Here is a 23,221-nt window from a genome sequence, read left to right as displayed (position 1 = left end):
CCTTACAAACTGACTGTAGGTATCCCACCCTTACAAACTGACTGTAGGTACCCCACCCTTATAAACTGACTGCAGGTATCCCACCCTTACAAACTGACTGTAGGTATCCCACCCTTACAAACTGACTGTAGGTGCCCCACCCTTACAAACTGACTGCAGGTATCCCACCCTTATAAACTGACTGCAGGTATCCCCACCCTTATAAACTGACTGCAGGTACCCCCACCCTTATAAACTGACTGCAGGTATCCCCGCCCTTACAAACTGACTGCAGGTACCCCACCCTTATAAACTGACTGCAGGTACCCCCACCCTTATAAACTGACTGCAGGTATCCCCACCCTTACAAACTGACTGCAGGTACCCCACCCTTATAAACTGACTGCAGGTACCCCCACCCTTACAAACTGACTGTAGGTATCTCACCCTTACAAACTGACTGTAGGTGCCCCACCCTTACAAACTGACTTTAGGTATCCCACCCTTACAAACTGACTGTAGGTATCCCACCCTTACATACTGACTGTAGGTATCCCACTCTTATAAACTGACTGCAGGTATCCCCACCCTTACAAACTGACTGCAAGTACCCCAACCTTATAAACTGACTGCAGGTACCCCACCCTTATAAACTGACTGCAGGTATCCCCACCCTTATAAACTGACTGTAGGTATCCCACCCTTATAAACTGAGTACAGGTATCCCACCCTTACAAACTGACTTTAGGTATCCCACCCTTACAAACTGACTGTAGGTATCCCACCCTTATAAACTGAGTACAGGTATCCCACCCTTACAAACTGACTTTAGGTATCCCACCCTTACAAACTGACTGTAGGTATCCCACCCTTACAAACTGACTGTAGGTATCCCACCCTTATAAACTGACTGCAGGTATCCCACCCTTACAAACTGACTGTAGGTATCCCACCCTTACAAACTGACTGTAGGTGCCCCACCCTTACAAACTGACTGCAGGTATCCCACCCTTATAAACTGACTGCAGGTATCCCCACCCTTATAAACTGACTGCAGGTACCCCCACCCTTATAAACTGACTTCAGGTATCCCCACCCTTACAAACTGAGTGCAGGTACCCCACCCTTATAAACTGACTGCAGGTACCCCCACCCTTACAAACTGACTGTAGGTATCCCCACCCTTACGAACTGACTGCAGGTATCCCACCCTTACAAACTGACTGTAGGTACCCCCACCCTTACAAACTGACTGCAGGTATCCCACCCTTATAAACTGACTGCAGGTACCCCACCCTTATAAACTGACTGTAGATATCCCACCCTTATAAACTGAGTACAGGTATCCCACCCTTACAAACTGACTTTAGGTATCCCACCCTTACAAACTGACTGTAGGTATCCCACCCTTACAAACTGACTGTAGGTACCCCACCCTTATAAACTGACTGCAGGTATCCCACCCTTACAAACTGACTGTAGGTATCCCACCCTTGCAAACTGACTGCAGGTACTCCCACCCTTACAAACTGACTGCAGGTACCCCACCCTTATAAACTGACTGCAGGTATCCCACCCTTACAAACTGACTGTAGGTATCCCACCCTTACAAACTGACTGCAGGTACCCCCACCCTTACAGACTGACTGCAGGTACCCCACCCTTATAAACTGACTGCAGGTACCCCCACCCTTACAAACTGACTGTAGGTATCCCACCCTTACAAACTGACTGTAGGTACCCCCACCCTTACAAACTAACTGCAGGTATCCCACCCTTATAAACTCACTGCAGGTATCCCACCCTTATAAACTGACTGTAGGTATCCCACCCTTACAAACTGACTTTAGGTATCCCACCCTTACAAACTGACTGTAGGTATCCCACCCTTACATACTGACTGTAGGTATCCCACTCTTATAAACTGACTGCAGGTATCCCCACCCTTACAAACTGACTGCAAGTACCCCAACCTTATAAACTGACTGCAGGTACCCCCACCCTTATAAACTGACTGCAGGTATCCCCACCCTTATAAACTGACTGTAGGTATCCCACCCTTATAAACTGAGTACAGGTATCCCACCCTTACAAACTGACTTTGGGTATCCCACCCTTACAAACTGACTGTAGGTATCCCACCCTTATAAACTGAGTACAGGTATGCCACCCTTACAAACTGACTTTAGGTATCCCACCCTTACAAACTGACTGTAGGTATCCCACCCTTACAAACTGACTTTAGGTATCCCACCCTTATAAACTGACTGCAGGTATCCCACCCTTACAAACTGACTGTAGGTATCCCACCCTTACAAACTGACTGTAGGTGCCCCACCCTTACAAACTGACTGCAGGTATCCCACCCTTATAAACTGACTGCAGGTATCCCCACCCTTATAAACTGACTGCAGGTACCCCCACCCTTATAAACTGACTTCAGGTATCCCCACCCTTACAAACTGAGTGCAGGTACCCCACCCTTATAAACTGACTGCAGGTACCCCCACCCTTACAAACTGACTGTAGGTATCCCCACCCTTACGAACTGACTGCAGGTATCCCACCCTTACAAACTGACTGTAGGTACCCCCACCCTTACAAACTGACTGCAGGTATCCCACCCTTATAAACTGACTGCAGGTACCCCACCCTTATAAACTGACTGTAGATATCCCACCCTTATAAACTGAGTACAGGTATCCCACCCTTACAAACTGACTTTAGGTATCCCACCCTTACAAACTGACTGTAGGTATCCCACCCTTACAAACGGACTGCAGGTATCCCCACCCTTACAAACTGACTGTAGGTACCCCCACCCTTACAATCTGACTGTAGGTATCCCACCCTTATAAACTGACTGCAAGTATCCCACCCTTATAAACTGACTGTAGGTATCCCACCCTTACAAACTGACTGCAGGTATCCCACCCTTACAAACTGACTGTAGGTACCCCCACCCCTACAAACTGACTGCAGGTATCCCACCCTTACAAACTGACTGTAGGTATCCCCACCCTTACGAACTGACTGCAGGTACCCCACCCTTACAAACTGACTGTAGGTATCCCACCCTTATAAACTGACTGCAGGTACCCCCACCCTTATAAACTGACTGCAGGTATCCCCACCCTTATAAACTGACTGTAGGTATCCCACCCTTATAAACTGAGTACAGGTATCCCACCCTTACAAACTGACTTTGGGTATCCCACCCTTACAAACTGACTGTAGGTATCCCACCCTTATAAACTGAGTACAGGTATGCCACCCTTACAAACTGACTTTAGGTATCCCACCCTTACAAACTGACTGTAGGTATCCCACCCTTACAAACTGACTTTAGGTATCCCACCCTTATAAACTGACTGCAGGTATCCCACCCTTACAAACTGACTGTAGGTATCCCACCCTTACAAACTGACTGTAGGTGCCCCACCCTTACAAACTGACTGCAGGTATCCCACCCTTATAAACTGACTGCAGGTATCCCCACCCTTATAAACTGACTGCAGGTACCCCCACCCTTATAAACTGACTTCAGGTATCCCCACCCTTACAAACTGAGTGCAGGTACCCCACCCTTATAAACTGACTGCAGGTACCCCCACCCTTACAAACTGACTGTAGGTATCCCCACCCTTACGAACTGACTGCAGGTATCCCACCCTTACAAACTGACTGTAGGTACCCCCACCCTTACAAACTGACTGCAGGTATCCCACCCTTATAAACTGACTGCAGGTACCCCACCCTTATAAACTGACTGTAGATATCCCACCCTTATAAACTGAGTACAGGTATCCCACCCTTACAAACTGACTTTAGGTATCCCACCCTTACAAACTGACTGTAGGTATCCCACCCTTACAAACGGACTGCAGGTATCCCCACCCTTACAAACTGACTGTAGGTACCCCCACCCTTACAATCTGACTGTAGGTATCCCACCCTTATAAACTGACTGCAAGTATCCCACCCTTATAAACTGACTGTAGGTATCCCACCCTTACAAACTGACTGCAGGTATCCCACCCTTACAAACTGACTGTAGGTACCCCCACCCCTACAAACTGACTGCAGGTATCCCACCCTTACAAACTGACTGTAGGTATCCCCACCCTTACGAACTGACTGCAGGTATCCCACCCTTACAAACTGACTGCAGGTATCCCACCCTTATAAACTGACTGCAGGTACCCCACCCTTATAAACTGACTGTAGATATCCCACCCTTATAAACTGAGTACAGGTATCCCACCCTTACAAACTGACTTTAGGTATCCCACCCTTACAAACTGACTGTAGGTATCCCACCCTTACAAACTGACTGTAGGTACCCCACCCTTATAAACTGACTGCAGGTATCCCACCCTTACAAACTGACTGTAGGTATCCCACCCTTGCAAACTGACTGCAGGTACTCCCACCCTTACAAACTGACTGCAGGTACCCCACCCTTATAAACTGACTGCAGGTATCCCACCCTTACAAACTGACTGTAGGTATCCCACCCTTACAAACTGACTGCAGGTACCCCCACCCTTACAGACTGACTGCAGGTACCCCATCCTTATAAACTGACTGCAGGTACCCCCACCCTTACAAACTGACTGTAGGTATCCCACCCTTACAAACTGACTGTAGGTACCCCCACCCTTACAAACTAACTGCAGGTATCCCACCCTTATAAACTCACTGCAGGTATCCCACCCTTATAAACTGACTGTAGGTATCCCACCCTTACAAACTGACTTTAGATATCCCACCCTTACAAACTGACTGTAGGTATCCCACCCTTACATACTGACTGTAGGTATCCCACTCTTATAAACTGACTGCAGGTATCCCCACCCTTACAAACTGACTGCAAGTACCCCAACCTTATAAACTGACTGCAGGTACCCCCACCCTTATAAACTGACTGCAGGTATCCCCACCCTTATAAACTGACTGTAGGTATCCCACCCTTATAAACTGAGTACAGGTATCCCACCCTTACAAGCTGACTTTGGGTATCCCCACCCTTATAAACTGACTGCAGGTATCCCCACCCTTACAAACTGAGTGCAGGTACCCCACCCTTATAAACTGACTGCAGGTACCCCCACCCTTACAAACTGACTTTAGGTATCCCCACCCTTACGAACTGACTGCAGGTATCCCACCCTTACAAACTGACTGTAGGTACCCCCACCCTTACAAACTGACTGCAGGTATCCCACCCTTATAAACTGACTGCAGGTACCCCACCCTTATAAACTGACTGTAGATATCCCACCCTTATAAACTGAGTACAGGTATCCCACCCTTACAAACTGACTTTAGGTATCCCACCCTTACAAACTGACTGTAGGTATCCCACCCTTACAAACTGACTGTAGGTACCCCACCCTTATAAACTGACTGCAGGTATCCCACCCTTACAAACTGACTGTAGGTATCCCACCCTTACAAACTGACTGCAGGTACCCCCACCCTTACAAACTGACTGCAGGTACCCCCACCCTTATAAACTGACTTTAGGTATCCCACCCTTACAAACTGACCGTAGGTATCCCACCCTTACAAACGGACTGCAGGTATCCCCACCCTTACAAACTGACTGTAGGTACCCCCACCCTTACAATCTGACTGTAGGTATCCCACCCTTATAAACTGATTGCAGGTATCCCACCCTTATAAACTGACTGTAGGTATCCCACCCTTACAAACTGACTGCAGGTATCCCACCCTTACAAACTGACTGTAGGTACCCCCACCCTTACAAACTGACTGCAGGTATCCCACCCTTACAAACTGACTGTAGGTATCCCACCCTTATAAACTGAGTACAGGTATCCCACCCTTACAAACTGACTTTAGGTATCCCACCCTTACAAACTGACTGTAGGTATCCCACCCTTACAAACTGAGTACAGGCATCCGACCCTTACAAACTGACTTTAGGTATTCCACCCTTACAAACTGACTGTAGGTATCCCACCCTTACAAACTGACTGTAGGTACCCCACCCTTATAAACTGACTGCAGGTATCCCACCCTTACAAACTGACTGTAGGTATCCCACCCTTACAAACTGACTGTAGGTGCCCCACCCTTACAAACTGACTGCAGGTATCCCACCCTTATAAACTGACTGCAGGTATCCCCACCCTTATAAACTGACTGCAGGTACCCCCACCCTTATAAACTGACTGCAGGTATCCCCGCCCTTACAAACTGACTGCAGGTACCCCACCCTTATAAACTGACTGCAGGTACCCCCACCCTTATAAACTGACTGCAGGTATCCCCACCCTTACAAACTGACTGCAGGTACCCCACCCTTATAAACTGACTGCAGGTACCCCCACCCTTACAAACTGACTGTAGGTATCCCACCCTTACAAACTGACTGTAGGTGCCCCACCCTTACAAACTGACTTTAGGTATCCCACCCTTACAAACTGACTGTAGGTATCCCACCCTTACATACTGACTGTAGGTATCCCACTCTTATAAACTGACTGCAGGTATCCCCACCCTTACAAACTGACTGCAGGTACCCCAACCTTATAAACTGACTGCAGGTACCCCCACCCTTATAAACTGACTGCAGGTATCCCCACCCTTATAAACTGACTGTAGGTATCCCACCCTTATAAACTGAGTACAGGTATCCCACCCTTACAAACTGACTTTAGGTATCCCACCCTTACAAACTGACTGTAGGTATCCCACCCTTATAAACTGAGTACAGGTATCCCACCCTTACAAACTGACTTTAGGTATCCCACCCTTACAAACTGATTTTAGGTATCCCACCCTTATAAACTGACTGCAGGTATCCCACCCTTACAAACTGACTGTAGGTATCCCACCCTTACAAACTGACTGTAGGTGCCCCACCCTTACAAACTGACTGCAGGTATCCCACCCTTATAAACTGACTGCAGGTATCCCCACCCTTATAAACTGACTGCATGTACCCCCACCCTTATAAACTGACTGCAGGTATCCCCACCCTTACAAACTGAGTGCAGGTACCCCACCCTTATAAACTGACTGCAGGTACCCCCACCCTTACAAACTGACTGTAGGTATCCCCACCCTTACGAACTGACTGCAGGTATCCCACCCTTACAAACTGACTGTAGGCACCCCCACCCTTACAAACTGACTGCAGGTATCCCACCCTTATAAAATGACTGCAGGTACCCCACCCTTATAAACTGACTGTAGATATCCCACCCTTATAAACTGAGTACAGGTATCCCACCCTTACAAACTGACTTTAGGTATCCCACCCTTACAAACTGACTGTAGGTATCCCACCCTTACAAACTGACTGTAGGTACCCCACCCTTATAAACTGACTGCAGGTATCCCACCCTTACAAACTGACTGTAGGTATCCCACCCTTGCAAACTGACTGCAGGTACTCCCACCCTTACAAACTGCCTGCAGGTACCCCACCCTTATAAACTGACTGCAGGTATCCCACCCTTACAAACTGACTGTAGGTATCCCACCCTTACAAACTGACTGCAGGTACCCCCACCCTTACAAACTGACTGCAGGTACCCCACCCTTATAAACTGACTGCAGGTACCCCCACCCTTACAAACTGACTGTAGGTATCCCACCCTTACAAACTGACTGTAGGTACCCCCACCCTTACAAACTAACTGCAGGTATCCCACCCTTATAAACTCACTGCAGGTATCCCACCCTTATAAACTGACTGTAGGTATCCCACCCTTATAAACTGAGTACAGGTATCCCACCCTTACAAACTTACTTTAGTTATCCCACCCTTACAAACTGACTGTAGGTATCCCACCCTTATAAACTGAGTACAGGTATCCCACCCTTACAAACTGACTTTAGGTATCCCACCCTTACAAACTGACTGTAGGTATCCCCACCCTTACAAACTGACTTGTAGGTACCCCACCCTTATAAACTGACTGCAGGTATCCCACCCTTACAAACTGACTGTAGGTATCCCACCCTTACAAACTGACTGTAGGTGCCCCACCCTTACAAACTGACTGCAGGTATCCCACCCTTATAAACTGACTGCAGGTATCCCCACCCTTATAAACTGACTGCAGGTACCCCCACCCTTACAAACTGACTGCAGGTATCCCCACCCTTATAAACTGACTGCAGGTACCCCCACCCTTATAAACTGACTGCAGGTATCCCACCCTTATAAACTGACTGTAGGTATCCCACCCTTACAAACTGACTGTAGGTACCCCACCCTTATAAACTGACTGCAGGTATCCCACCCTTACAAACTGACTGTAGGTATCCCACCCTTACAAACTGACTGTAGGTGCCCCACCCTTACAAACTGACTGCAGGTATCCCACCCTTATAAACTGACTGCAGGTATCCCCACCCTTATAAACTGACTGTAGGTACCCCACCCTTATAAACTGACTGCAGGTATCCCACCCTTACAAACTGACTGTAGGTATCCCACCCTTGCAAACTGACTGCAGGTACTCCCACCCTTACAAACTGACTGCAGGTACCCCACCCTTATAAACTGACTGCAGGTATCCCACCCTTACAAATTGACTGTAGGTATCCCACCCTTACAAACTGACTGCAGGTACCCCCACCCTTACAAACTGACTGCAGGTACCCCACCCTTATAAACTGACTGCAGGTACCCCCACCCTTACAAACTGACTGTAGGTATCCCACCCTTACAAACTGACTGTAGGTACCCCCACCCTTACAAACTAACTGCAGGTATCCCACCCTTATAAACTCACTGCAGGTATCCCACCCTTATAAACTGACTGTAGGTATCCCACCCTTATAAACTGAGTACAGGTATCCCACCCTTACAAACTTACTTTAGTTATCCCACCCTTACAAACTGACTGTAGGTATCCCACCCTTACAAACTGACTGTAGGTACCCCACCCTTATAAACTGACTGCAGGTATCCCACCCTTACAAACTGACTGTAGGTATCCCACCCTTACAAACTGACTGTAGGTACCCCACCCTTACAAACTGACTGCAGGTATCCCACCCTTATAAACTGACTGCAGGTATCCCCACCCTTATAAACTGACTGCAGGTACCCCCACCCTTATAAACTGACTGCAGGTATCCCCGCCCTTACAAACTGACTGCAGGTACCCCACCCTTATAAACTGACTGCAGGTACCCCCACCCTTATAAACTGACTGCAGGTATCCCCACCCTTACAAACTGACTGCAGGTACCCCACCCTTATAAACTGACTGCAGGTACCCCCACCCTTACAAACTGACTGTAGGTATCCCACCCTTACAAACTGACTGTAGGTGCCCCACCCTTACAAACTGACTTTAGGTATCCCACCCTTACAAACTGACTGTAGGTATCCCACCCTTACATACTGACTGTAGGTATCCCACTCTTATAAACTGACTGCAGGTATCCCCACCCTTACAAACTGACTGCAAGTACCCCAACCTTATAAACTGACTGCAGGTACCCCCACCCTTATAAACTGACTGCAGGTATCCCCACCCTTATAAACTGACTGTAGGTATCCCACCCTTATAAACTGAGTACAGGTATCCCACCCTTACAAACTGACTTTAGGTATCCCACCCTTACAAACTGACTGTAGGTATCCCACCCTTATAAACTGAGTACAGGTATCCCACCCTTACAAACTGACTTTAGGTATCCCACCCTTACAAACTGACTGTAGGTATCCCACCCTTACAAACTGACTGTAGGTATCCCACCCTTATAAACTGACTGCAGGTATCCCACCCTTACAAACTGACTGTAGGTATCCCACCCTTACAAACTGACTGTAGGTGCCCCACCCTTACAAACTGACTGCAGGTATCCCACCCTTATAAACTGACTGCAGGTATCCCCACCCTTATAAACTGACTGCAGGTACCCCCACCCTTATAAACTGACTTCAGGTATCCCCACCCTTACAAACTGAGTGCAGGTACCCCACCCTTATAAACTGACTGCAGGTACCCCCACCCTTACAAACTGACTGTAGGTATCCCCACCCTTACGAACTGACTGCAGGTATCCCACCCTTACAAACTGACTGTAGGTACCCCCACCCTTACAAACTGACTGCAGGTATCCCACCCTTATAAACTGACTGCAGGTACCCCACCCTTATAAACTGACTGTAGATATCCCACCCTTATAAACTGAGTACAGGTATCCCACCCTTACAAACTGACTTTAGGTATCCCACCCTTACAAACTGACTGTAGGTATCCCACCCTTACAAACTGACTGTAGGTACCCCACCCTTATAAACTGACTGCAGGTATCCCACCCTTACAAACTGACTGTAGGTATCCCACCCTTGCAAACTGACTGCAGGTACTCCCACCCTTACAAACTGACTGCAGGTACCCCACCCTTATAAACTGACTGCAGGTATCCCACCCTTACAAACTGACTGTAGGTATCCCACCCTTACAAACTGACTGCAGGTACCCCCACCCTTACAGACTGACTGCAGGTACCCCACCCTTATAAACTGACTGCAGGTACCCCCACCCTTACAAACTGACTGTAGGTATCCCACCCTTACAAACTGACTGTAGGTACCCCCACCCTTACAAACTAACTGCAGGTATCCCACCCTTATAAACTCACTGCAGGTATCCCACCCTTATAAACTGACTGTAGGTATCCCACCCTTACAAACTGACTTTAGGTATCCCACCCTTACAAACTGACTGTAGGTATCCCACCCTTACATACTGACTGTAGGTATCCCACTCTTATAAACTGACTGCAGGTATCCCCACCCTTACAAACTGACTGCAAGTACCCCAACCTTATAAACTGACTGCAGGTACCCCCACCCTTATAAACTGACTGCAGGTATCCCCACCCTTATAAACTGACTGTAGGTATCCCACCCTTATAAACTGAGTACAGGTATCCCACCCTTACAAACTGACTTTGGGTATCCCACCCTTACAAACTGACTGTAGGTATCCCACCCTTATAAACTGAGTACAGGTATCCCACCCTTACAAACTGACTTTAGGTATCCCACCCTTACAAACTGACTGTAGGTATCCCACCCTTACAAACTGACTTTAGGTATCCCACCCTTATAAACTGACTGCAGGTATCCCACCCTTACAAACTGACTGTAGGTATCCCACCCTTACAAACTGACTGTAGGTGCCCCACCCTTACAAACTGACTGCAGGTATCCCACCCTTATAAACTGACTGCAGGTATCCCCACCCTTATAAACTGACTGCAGGTACCCCCACCCTTATAAACTGACTTCAGGTATCCCCACCCTTACAAACTGAGTGCAGGTACCCCACCCTTATAAACTGACTGCAGGTACCCCCACCCTTACAAACTGACTGTAGGTATCCCCACCCTTACGAACTGACTGCAGGTATCCCACCCTTACAAACTGACTGTAGGTACCCCCACCCTTACAAACTGACTGCAGGTATCCCACCCTTATAAACTGACTGCAGGTACCCCACCCTTATAAACTGACTGTAGATATCCCACCCTTATAAACTGAGTACAGGTATCCCACCCTTACAAACTGACTTTAGGTATCCCACCCTTACAAACTGACTGTAGGTACCCCACCCTTATAAACTGACTGCAGGTATCCCACCCTTACAAACTGACTGTAGGTATCCCACCCTTGCAAACTGACTGCAGGTACCCCACCCTTATAAACTGACTGCAGGTATCCCACCCTTACAAACTGACTGTAGGTATCCCACCCTTACAAACTGACTGCAGGTACCCCCACCCTTACAGACTGACTGCAGGTACCCCACCCTTATAAACTGACTGCAGGTACCCCCACCCTTACAAACTGACTGTAGGTATCCCACCCTTACAAACTGACTGTAGGTACCCCCACCCTTACAAACTAACTGCAGGTATCCCACCCTTATAAACTCACTGCAGGTATCCCACCCTTATAAACTGACTGTAGGTATCCCACCCTTATAAACTGAGTACAGGTATCCCACCCTTACAAACTTACTTTAGTTATCCCACCCTTACAAACTGACTGCAGGTATCCCACCCTTACAAACTGACTGTAGGTACCCCCACCCTTACAAACTGACTGCAGGTATCCCACCCTTACAAACTGACTGTAGGTATCCCACCCTTATAAACTGAGTACAGGTATCCCACCCTTACAAACTGACTTTAGGTATCCCACCCTTACAAACTGACTGTAGGTATCCCCACCCTTACAAACTGACTTGTAGGTACCCCACCCTTATAAACGGACTGCAGGTATCCCACCCTTACAAACTGACTGTAGGTATCCCACCCTTACAAACTGACTGTAGGTGCCCCACCCTTACAAACTGACTGCAGGTATCCCACCCTTATAAACTGACTGCAGGTATCCCCACCCTTATAAACTGACTGCAGGTACCCCCACCCTTACAAACTGACTGCAGGTATCCCCACCCTTATAAACTGACTGCAGGTCCCCCCACCCTTATAAACTGACTGCAGGTATCCCACCCTTATAAACTGACTGTAGGTATCCCACCCTTACAAACTGACTGTAGGTACCCCACCCTTATAAACTGACTGCAGGTATCCCACCCTTACAAACTGACTGTAGGTATCCCACCCTTATAAACTGACTGCAGGTACCCCCACCCTTACAAACTGACTGTAGGTATCCCACCCTTACAAACTGACTGTAGGTACCCCCACCCTTACAAACTAACTGCAGGTATCCCACCCTTATAAACTCACTGCAGGTATCCCACCCTTATAAACTGACTGTAGGTATCCCACCCTTACAAACTGACTTTAGGTATCCCACCCTTACAAACTGACTGTAGGTATCCCACCCTTACATACTGACTGTAGGTATCCCACTCTTATAAACTGACTGCAGGTATCCCCACCCTTACAAACTGACTGCAAGTACCCCAACCTTATAAACTGACTGCAGGTACCCCCACCCTTATAAACTGACTGCAGGTATCCCCACCCTTATAAACTGACTGTAGGTATCCCACCCTTATAAACTGAGTACAGGTATCCCACCCTTACAAACTGACTTTGGGTATCCCACCCTTACAAACTGACTGTAGGTATCCCACCCTTATAAACTGAGTACAGGTATCCCACCCTTACAAACTGACTTTAGGTATCCCACCCTTACAAACTGACTGTAGGTATCCCACCCTTACAAACTGACTTTAGGTATCCCACCCTTATAAACTGACTGCAGGTATCCCACCCTTACAAACTGACTGTAGGTATCCCACCCTTACAAACTGACTGTAGGTGCCCCACCCTTACAAACTGACTGCAGGTATCCCACCCTTATAAACTGACTGCAGGTATCCCCACCCTTATAAACTGACTGCAGGTACCCCCACCCTTATAAACTGACTTCAGGTATCCCCACCCTTACAAACTGAGTGCAGGTACCCCACCCTTATAAACTGACTGCAGGTACCCCCACCCTTACAAACTGACTGTAGGTATCCCCACCCTTACGAACTGACTGCAGGTATCCCACCCTTACAAACTGACTGTAGGTACCCCCACCCTTACAAACTGACTGCAGGTATCCCACCCTTATAAACTGACTGCAGGTACCCCACCCTTATAAACTGACTGTAGATATCCCACCCTTATAAACTGAGTACAGGTATCCCACCCTTACAAACTGACTTTAGGTATCCCACCCTTACAAACTGACTGTAGGTATCCCACCCTTACAAACTGACTGTAGGTACCCCACCCTTATAAACTGACTGCAGGTATCCCACCCTTACAAACTGACTGTAGGTATCCCACCCTTGCAAACTGACTGCAGGTACTCCCACCCTTACAAACTGACTGCAGGTACCCCACCCTTATAAACTGACTGCAGGTATCCCACCCTTACAAACTGACTGTAGGTATCCCACCCTTACAAACTGACTGCAGGTACCCCCACCCTTACAGACTGACTGCAGGTACCCCACCCTTATAAACTGACTGCAGGTACCCCCACCCTTACAAACTGACTGTAGGTATCCCACCCTTACAAACTGACTGTAGGTACCCCCACCCTTACAAACTAACTGCAGGTATCCCACCCTTATAAACTCACTGCAGGTATCCCACCCTTATAAACTGACTGTAGGTATCCCACCCTTATAAACTGAGTACAGGTATCCCACCCTTACAAACTTACTTTAGTTATCCCACCCTTACAAACTGACTGCAGGTATCCCACCCTTACAAACTGACTGTAGGTACCCCCACCCTTACAAACTGACTGCAGGTATCCCACCCTTACAAACTGACTGTAGGTATCCCACCCTTATAAACTGAGTACAGGTATCCCACCCTTACAAACTGACTTTAGGTTTCCCACCCTTACAAACTGACTGTAGGTATCCCCACCCTTACAAACTGACTTGTAGGTACCCCACCCTTATAAACGGACTGCAGGTATCCCACCCTTACAAACTGACTGTAGGTATCCCACCCTTACAAACTGACTGTAGGTGCCCCACCCTTACAAACTGACTGCAGGTATCCCACCCTTATAAACTGACTGCAGGTATCCCCACCCTTATAAACTGACTGCAGGTACCCCCACCCTTACAAACTGACTGCAGGTATCCCCACCCTTATAAACTGACTGCAGGTCCCCCCACCCTTATAAACTGACTGCAGGTATCCCACCCTTATAAACTGACTGTAGGTATCCCACCCTTACAAACTGACTGTAGGTACCCCACCCTTATAAACTGACTGCAGGTATCCCACCCTTACAAACTGACTGTAGGTATCCCACCCTTACAAACTGACTGTAGGTGCCCCACCCTTACAAACTGACTGCAGGTATCCCACCCTTATAAACTGACTGCAGGTATCCCCACCCTTATAAACTGACTGTAGGTACCCCACCCTTATAAACTGACTGCAGGTATCCCACCCTTACAAACTGACTGTAGGTATCCCACCCTTGCAAACTGACTGCAGGTACTCCCACCCTTACAAACTGACTGCAGGTACCCCACCCTTATAAACTGACTGCAGGTATCCCAACCTTACAAACTGACTGTAGGTATCCCACCCTTACAAACTGACTGCAGGTACCCCCACCCTTACAAACTGACTGCAGGTACCCCACCCTTATAAACTGACTGCAGGTACCCCCACCCTTACAAACTGACTGTAGGTATCCCACCCTTACAAACTGACTGTAGGTACCCCCACCCTTACAAACTAACTGCAGGTATCCCACCCTTATAAACTCACTGCAGGTATCCCACCCTTATAAACTGACTGTAGGTATCCCACCCTTATAAACTGAGTACAGGTATCCCACCCTTACAAACTTACTTTAGTTATCCCACCCTTACAAACTGACTGTAGGTATCCCACCCTTATAAACTGAGTACAGGTATCCCACCCTTACAAACTGACTTTAGGTATCCCACCCTTACAAACTGACTGTAGGTATCCCCACCCTTACAAACTGACTGTAGGTACCCCACCCTTATAAACTGACTGCAGGTATCCCACCCTTACAAACTGACTCTAGGTATCCCACCCTTACAAACTGACTGTAGGTGCCCCACCCTTACAAACTGACTGCAGGTATCCCACCCTTATAAACTGACTGCAGGTATCCCCACCCTTATAAACTGACTGCAGGTACCCCCACCCTTACAAACTGACTGCAGGTATCCCCACCCTTATAAACTGACTGCAGGTACCCCCACCCTTATAAACTGACTGCAGGTATCCCACCCTTATAAACTGACTGTAGGTATCCCACCCTTACAAACTGACTGTAGGTACCCCACCCTTATAAACTGACTGCAGGTATCCCACCCTTACAAACTGACTGTAGGTATCCCACCCTTACAAACTGACTGTAGGTGCCCCCCCCTTACAAACTGACTGCAGGTATCCCACCCTTATAAACTGACTGCAGGTATCCCCACCCTTATAAACTGACTGTAGGTACCCCACCCTTATAAACTGACTGCAGGTATCCCACCCTTACAAACTGACTGTAGGTATCCCACCCTTACAAACGGACTGCTGGTATCCCCACCCTTACAAAATGACTGTAGGTACCCCCACCCTTACAAACTGACTGCAGGTATCCCACCCTTATAAACTGACTGCAGGTATCCCACCCTTATAAACTGACTTTAGGTATCCCACCCTTACAAACTGACTGTAGGTACCCCACCCTTATAAACTGACTGCAGGTATCCCCACACTTATAAACTGACTGCAGGTACCCCCACCCTTGTAAACAATACAGTGGCATAACACATTTTCTTTCGTGTGAAAAGACTTCTGTCTTGCCACCCTACCCCATAGCCCAGACATGTGAAGAATACAGCAGACTGTTGTCACATGTAGGGAGCAACCAGGACTTGGCAGAAGTTGTTGCAGCTCCTTTAATGTTACCGTAGGCCTCTTGGCAGCCCCTCTCAGCCTCCCTGACCACTTTTCTCCTCATCTTCTCATCAATTTTGGAGTGACATCCTGTTGTGCCATATTTGCTCCACTTGTTGATGATGGTCTTCACTGTGTTCTGTGGTATATCTGATGCCTTGCACAATCTTTTCTATCCCTCTCCTGATCAACACCTTTCAACAATGAGATCCCGGTCATGGTTTTTGTAAGCTCTTTGTGGACTATGGCTTTTGCAAGATGTTAGGAAAGTCCTACAGGAGCAGCTGAACTTTATTTGGGGTTCATCCCAGTCACTTTAACTGATGGCAGGTGTATACTGACTACTATCTAACATGGGTTTGAATGTGACTTGTTATTTCTGAACACAGCCACATCCCCAGGTATAAAAGGGTGCCACCAGGTTAATTCACGTTGCCAGGTCAAGATGTGCCAAGCTGATAGACTCTGACCCAAAAACGCCGAGTGCTGTAATGAAACCACAAGGTGCTTCAACAAAGTATTATTTTAGGGGTGTACACAGTTATGCAACCAGGTTATTGTAAGTTTTTTTTTCCCTAAACGTTTTCAGTTTGTTTTTCTATTTGGATTTTATAGGTTGCATCTTCACATTAAAGGTGGGAAAAAGTTCTGCCATTATCTTGGTTTAATTTTTTTACATCACAAAAACCTGCCATTTTAACAGGGGTGTGTAGACTTTTTATGTCCACTGCATGTGTGTGTATACATTTCCATATATGGTCTTCATGAAGACATGTGTTCAGGTGTACCAGAGTGTGTATACATTTCCATATATGGTCCTGATGAAGACATGTGTTCAGGTGTACCAGGGTGTGTATACATTTCCATATATGGTCCTCATGAAGACGTGTTCAGGTGTACCAGGGTGTGTATACATTTCCATATATGGTCCTCATGAAGACGTGTCCAGGTGTGCCAGGGTGTGTATACATTTCCATATATGGTCCTCATGAAGACACGTGTTCAGGCGTACCAGGGTGTGTATACATTTCCATATATGGTCCTCATGAGGACACGTGTTCAGGCGTACCAGGGTGTGTATACATTCCCATATATGGTCCTCATGAAGACGTGTTCATGTGTACCAGGTTGTGTATACATTTCCATATATGGTCCTCATGAAGACACGTGTTCAGGTGTACCAGGGTGTGTATACATTTCCATATATGGTCCTCATGAAGACGTGTTCAGGTGTACCAGAGTGTGTATACATTTCCATATATGGTCCTCATGAAGACGTGTTCAGTTGTACCAGAGTGTGTATACATTTCCATATGTGGTCCTCATGAAGACATGTGTTCAGGTGTACCATGGTGTTCCTGCTAGGTCTGGAGCAGTGATGAAGTATGGCTTTCCATCACTGGTCAACATCAAAACTAGAGAGTCTTATGTCACATCATATGATCCCCGCACCCGCACAGCCTCCTGGGTAATAGAGCAGCTAAGCCCTGCCTCTCTAACTGGTTCCTCGGACAGGAAGTACTCTGACTTCAAAGAGGACGAAAGGTAATAAAATAATAATCTTTATTATAATGATATAGTATTGCTATGAACGCCTGTAAAACGCCTCTTGTTCCACCGGCTGACTTAAAGTAATTGTTGTTACTGGCCAACAGTGTCCATGTTTACCACCGTGCAACCAATGCAGACTATAGGAAGAGTGGCTTTGACAGAGGTCACCTGGCTGCAGCGGCCAATCATAAGTGGAGTCAGAAAGCAATGGACGACACCTTCTACCTCAGCAATGTTTCACCACAGGTACAGTAGCATGGTTGGCAGTATTATGCTGTTGTTAGTGTTCACACAAATTAATATTTCTCATCATTTCATCTCCTCTCCATTACACCTTGTAGAACCCTCATTTAAATCAGAACGCTTGGAATAACCTGGAGAAGTTTAGTCGATCTCTTGTCAAACACTACGCCAACGTCTACGTTTGTACTGGACCACTTTACCTGCCCAGGTAACTCTTACTGCCCCTAGCATCTGCCCAGGTAACTCTTACTGCCCCCAGAATCTGCCCAGGTATCTCTTACTGCCCCCAGAATCTGCCCAGGTAACTCTACTGCCCCCAGAATTTGCCCAGGTAACTCTTACTGCTCGCAGAATCTGCCCAGGTATCTCTTACTGCCCCCAGAATCTGCCCAGGTATCTCTTACTGCCCCCAGAATCTACCTAGATAACTCTTACTGCCCCCAGAATCTGCCCAGGTAACTCTACTGCCCCCAGAATCTACCCAGGTATCTCTTACTGCCCCCAGAATCTGCCCAGGTAACTCTACTGCCCCCAGAATCTACCCAGATAACTCTTACTGCCCCCAGAATCTGCCCAGAGCATGAATGAAACGTGGCTTTTCTGCTATTGGAACAAGTCAAACAAAAACAAAATAATGAGAAAATAGAATGGCTTATGTCCTCACCAGGTGATCTCACCAGGTGATCTGAGGGTGTGATCTCACCAGGTGTTCTCGGGGTTTAATCTCACCAGGTGTTCTCGGGGTTTGATCTCACCAGATGTTCTCGGGGTTTGATCTCACCGGGTGTTCTCGGGGTTTGATCTCACCAGGTGTTCTCAGGGTTTGATCTCATCAGATGTTCTCGGGGTTTGATCTCACCAGGTGTTCTCAGGGTTTCTTCTCACCAGGCGTTCTCAGGCATTTCTTGATAGTAGTGATGCCAATAGAACAAATATTGGTCGAAGTATTGCCTCATATTCTAATCCAGTTATGTGTGTTGTGTGTTTGATTCAGACCAGAGGCCGATGGGAAGCTTTATGTACGATACCAGGTGATAGGTCAGAATCACGTTGCTGTGCCAACACACTTCTTTAAGGTGAACACCTAAAGATTATCTGTCTGTCTGCCCGTGTCTCTGTCTTCATTTCTTTCTCTCTGTCTACCTGTCTGTCTGTAGGAGTACCTGGTCAGGGATTGGCTGAGGTTATGACATCACTGTATTTATTTTTTGCTATTTGAAGGTGTTGATACTGGAGCGTGCAGGTGGTGGTGGGGTGGAGCTTCAGTCGTACATCTTTCCAAACGCCCCCGTGGATGAAAAGATTACCCTGGACCGCTTCCTGGTTCCCATAGAATCGATTGAGAGAGCCTCAGGACTGTTGTTTGTTCCAAACATAATGAAGAGGACAAGTGGTTTACAGGCAATCACTGCCAAATAAACTACAACACCCAGACAGTCATCACTGCTGAACAAAAACTACAACACCCAGACAGCCATCACTGCTGAATAAAAACTACAACATCCAGACAGCCATCACTGCTAAATAAAAACTACAACACCCAGACAGCTATCAATGCGGAATAAAAACTACAACACCCAGACAGCCATCACTGCTGAATAAAAACTACAACACCCAGACAGCTATCACAGAAGCCCATGCTATACCAGAAAGTATCCCACCCTTATAAGGGTGGGGTACCTGCAGTCAGTTTATAAGGGTGGGGTACCTGCAGTCAGTTTATAAGGGTGGGATACCTGCAGTCAGGTGAGACTGAAGATGTCACTTAGATGATGATGAAACATTTCTGTCAATAAACGTTGTGTCCGGATGAACTGATTCTACCTTCTGGGATTTTCTTACCTGGATTATTGAGCAGCATCAAGACATCTTTATCTTATCTTATTTTATCAGTAGCCATGGATGTGGCTGAAATAGCAGAGCCCACTAATTAGTAGGGGTGTCCACATAGTCTCAATCCCGCTAATTAGTAGGGGTGTCCACATAGTCTCGAGCCCACTAATTAGCAGGGGTGTCCACATGGCAATGCTGTGCGGTAGACATTTGCAGTCTTGTTGCTTCCCTGGCTGCAGGTGTATTTGAACCGGGAAATAAATGCAGGACAGGAGTGACAGCAAGTCATGATGGGATTCAAATGTTATTTTCATGAAAGCTTTTACAAATGTTTGGTATTTGTTTTTATTCATACTGTTTTCATTTTTACTCTTACTTATTTGGTCTTACTCTTATTATTGCCTTGTCTGGTTGTATTTCTTTGTGAAGCACTTTGTAACATTATTTTAGAAAAGTGCTATATAAATAAAGGTATTATTATTATTATTATTATCAGTTTCAGGAAATACTACCACTTGTCTCTGAGAAGTCACCAAAACCAATTAAAGTGAGAAACGACACAAGTGAATTGTAACTAAAAGATGAATTACTTTGACATAATGGAGTGAGGACGTGAGCTGGAGCGTGAGCGGTGACGTCAGACTTCAGCGGCGAAGACAGACAGGAAGAACTCTTCAGTACGAGTTCTTCCTGTCTGTCATCAGGATATGCTCTTTTTTGGTGGGAGGGATTTTTCTCCCCAGTTGTCCCCGGCCAATTACCCCCCTCTTCCGAGCCGTCCCGGTCTCTGCTGCACCCCCTCTGCTGATCCGGGGAGGGCTGCAGACTACCACATGCCTCCTCCCATACATGTGGAGTCACCAGCCGCTTCTTTTCACCTGACAGAGAGGAGTTTCACCAAGGGGACGTAGCGCGTGGGAGGATCACGCTATTTCCCCCAGTCCCCCCCCCCCGAACAGGCGCCCCGACCGACCAGAGGAGGCGCTAGTGCAGCGACCAGGACACATACCCACATCCGGCTTCCCACCCGCAGACACGGCCAATTGTGTCTGTAGGGACGCCCGACCAAGCCGGAGGTAACACGGGGATTCGAACCAGCGAACCCTGTGTTAGTAGGCAACAGAATAGACCGCCACGCCACCCGGACAGGAGATGCTCTTTAATATGCTCTATTTTCCGATAGGCTCCCAGTTGGAGCCAATCACCAACCATGCAACCTCGTCTTCATCACAGCAACATATTTATCCGGGTACTTTTTGCCCATATTTTACCCTTACTTCCGCTTTAAAAACCCCGTGTTCAGCTTTACTCTGATGTTTCACTTGCACACTCTGCTAGATAGCAACATACTTTATTGAAACTGTATAAATTAAAACATTGAACTTGATCAGTAAGGACAGAAATGTTCTAACAGACTGAAAAGCATCCATGAGTAAACAGCAACGAACCCACAACACAGGCACCACACCACCAACACACGCGGACGCGGGGGAGCAGCACGTTGTGAAGCCTGTTTGTGGCCAGCAGGATTCTCCGTATTCACAAACACGTCTGGAACATGACTTCCTATCGGTCACCACTCAAATCACTCTTCAAAATAAAAGCCCCTGCTCGTTCTTCAGTCTGGATTCATGTTCTGTGAGGTTTCAGCAGCATCTACTGCGTTCTCAGTACCCCCAGCGAATTTTAATCAAATAATAAATTCATGAGCCAGTCCAGTAGCAGATGTATCATAAGTTCTGACCAAAGCTGACCCGCTCCCGTCCAGACCAGAGCCCTACAGAGACAGGGTGGACTATGGTCTTCATGTCTGTACATCTGGAACACTGTACTCCATAACATCATCATAGTAACATGGCCCACATTCTACAGAACAGCTGGCACAGAACCACTGTTGCCTAGCAACCATGGAGCAGGACTATGGAGCCAATATGGATTCTTGTGACAGGGATGTGGTTGCTCTTTGTGCTTGTGGAGTAAAGCAGTCTGAAAGCAAATGACTTCCACCAGCAGACAGCAGCTTCTGGGCCTATGGTTGTTATGATTCACTACTGGGGCCTCCAGTGGTCCATTAAAAGCCAAGCAGGTTTGGTTCTGGATATGGAGGAGACATAGGATATAGTAAGTGTAGGATGTGTTTCTAGAGAGCAGTAAAGCAAGTGTCCCTGATCCGAGCCTGGCCCATGTGACTGACAGCAGACCTGACCAGATACTGAACCATGTCATGCAGGACAGGACACAGGCTTTCAGGACACCTGTTGAGTCTTCTCTGGCTGATAGTCTGAAATCAGCTGGTTTTCTGTTCTGACCACAAACCAAGGTCCAGGGGCCAGTCAGACACCTTTAGGCCTCGGCCTCAACACTTGAGCTGACTTTTAAGCGAGGCGTCTAGCCACGGTACCTTCAGGTTGAGGGCAGGACAGTCCAGATAAACTGATTCTGAATCTGACATGCATGCAGAACCTCCTGTTCGTGGTCTTTAATTAAAGATCCCATGAAATGAAAAATGTATGTCGTCACTTATTGTCGTCACTTTTTACCTGCACGTACTTTGCATCTATTTAACACTATGTTCTATAAATTCATAAAAGATCATTTCATTGTGTTGACGCGAACGTTTTTCTCTGTTTTATTAACGTCATCCTGCACTTGCACAGAAAATGTCCAGTAAATGAGTGCATGGCTTGAGAGAAGACGAGTGACCCGCTACCATCAAACGAAAACTAGCCAATCACACATCAATGTCAACATTCTTCTAAAAACCACCGGATGTGATTGGCTGTCAATCAAATCGATCTCCTCTCCCCTCACTAAAGCCCACCCACTGCCTGCTCAGAAGGAGTTGCAGCTGAAGAGAGAGTTTTAAACGACTTCATGTCTGGAAAGTTGGATCTATAGCCACGTGTTTTCTTGCCCCTGTGCCCCAGTTTGTTAACGGGTTACTTTCCTATGTTCTCTCTCTTAATTCTTTTATTTATGTTACTTTGTTGAGTTTCATCAGTTTTTGCATCTTGTCCTGCACACCAGCATGTTCATCATGGTTTATAGACCTCAGATGGATTCACCGAGGCACACCTGCAGGGTGCACATCTGTAATGTTTCCATATACACAAACACAAAAAGTTTGGGTGAACACATGCGTAGAAAGCTCTGGTCATGTGACTGGTTCTGGCAG

General features: G+C 47.2%; 1 protein-coding gene across 1 annotated transcript; it reads left to right on the top strand.

Moving 5' to 3' along the window:
- Positions 1-17,743: 17,743 nt before the first annotated feature.
- Positions 17,744-20,701, top strand: endog (endonuclease G). The gene is made up of 5 exons (XM_056301909.1): positions 17,744-17,964; positions 18,075-18,216; positions 18,312-18,421; positions 19,208-19,289; positions 19,435-20,701. Exons 1-5 carry the CDS (start codon positions 17,744-17,746, stop codon positions 19,630-19,632), a joined length of 753 nt encoding a protein of 250 aa, XP_056157884.1. The 3' UTR covers positions 19,633-20,701.
- The last annotated feature ends 2,520 nt before the right edge of the window (positions 20,702-23,221 follow it).

This window comes from Lampris incognitus, unplaced genomic scaffold, assembly GCF_029633865.1.
Source record: "Lampris incognitus isolate fLamInc1 unplaced genomic scaffold, fLamInc1.hap2 scaffold_215, whole genome shotgun sequence".
NCBI lineage: Eukaryota > Metazoa > Chordata > Actinopteri > Lampriformes > Lampridae > Lampris > Lampris incognitus.
This window is presented reverse-complemented; position numbering and strand designations above follow the sequence as displayed.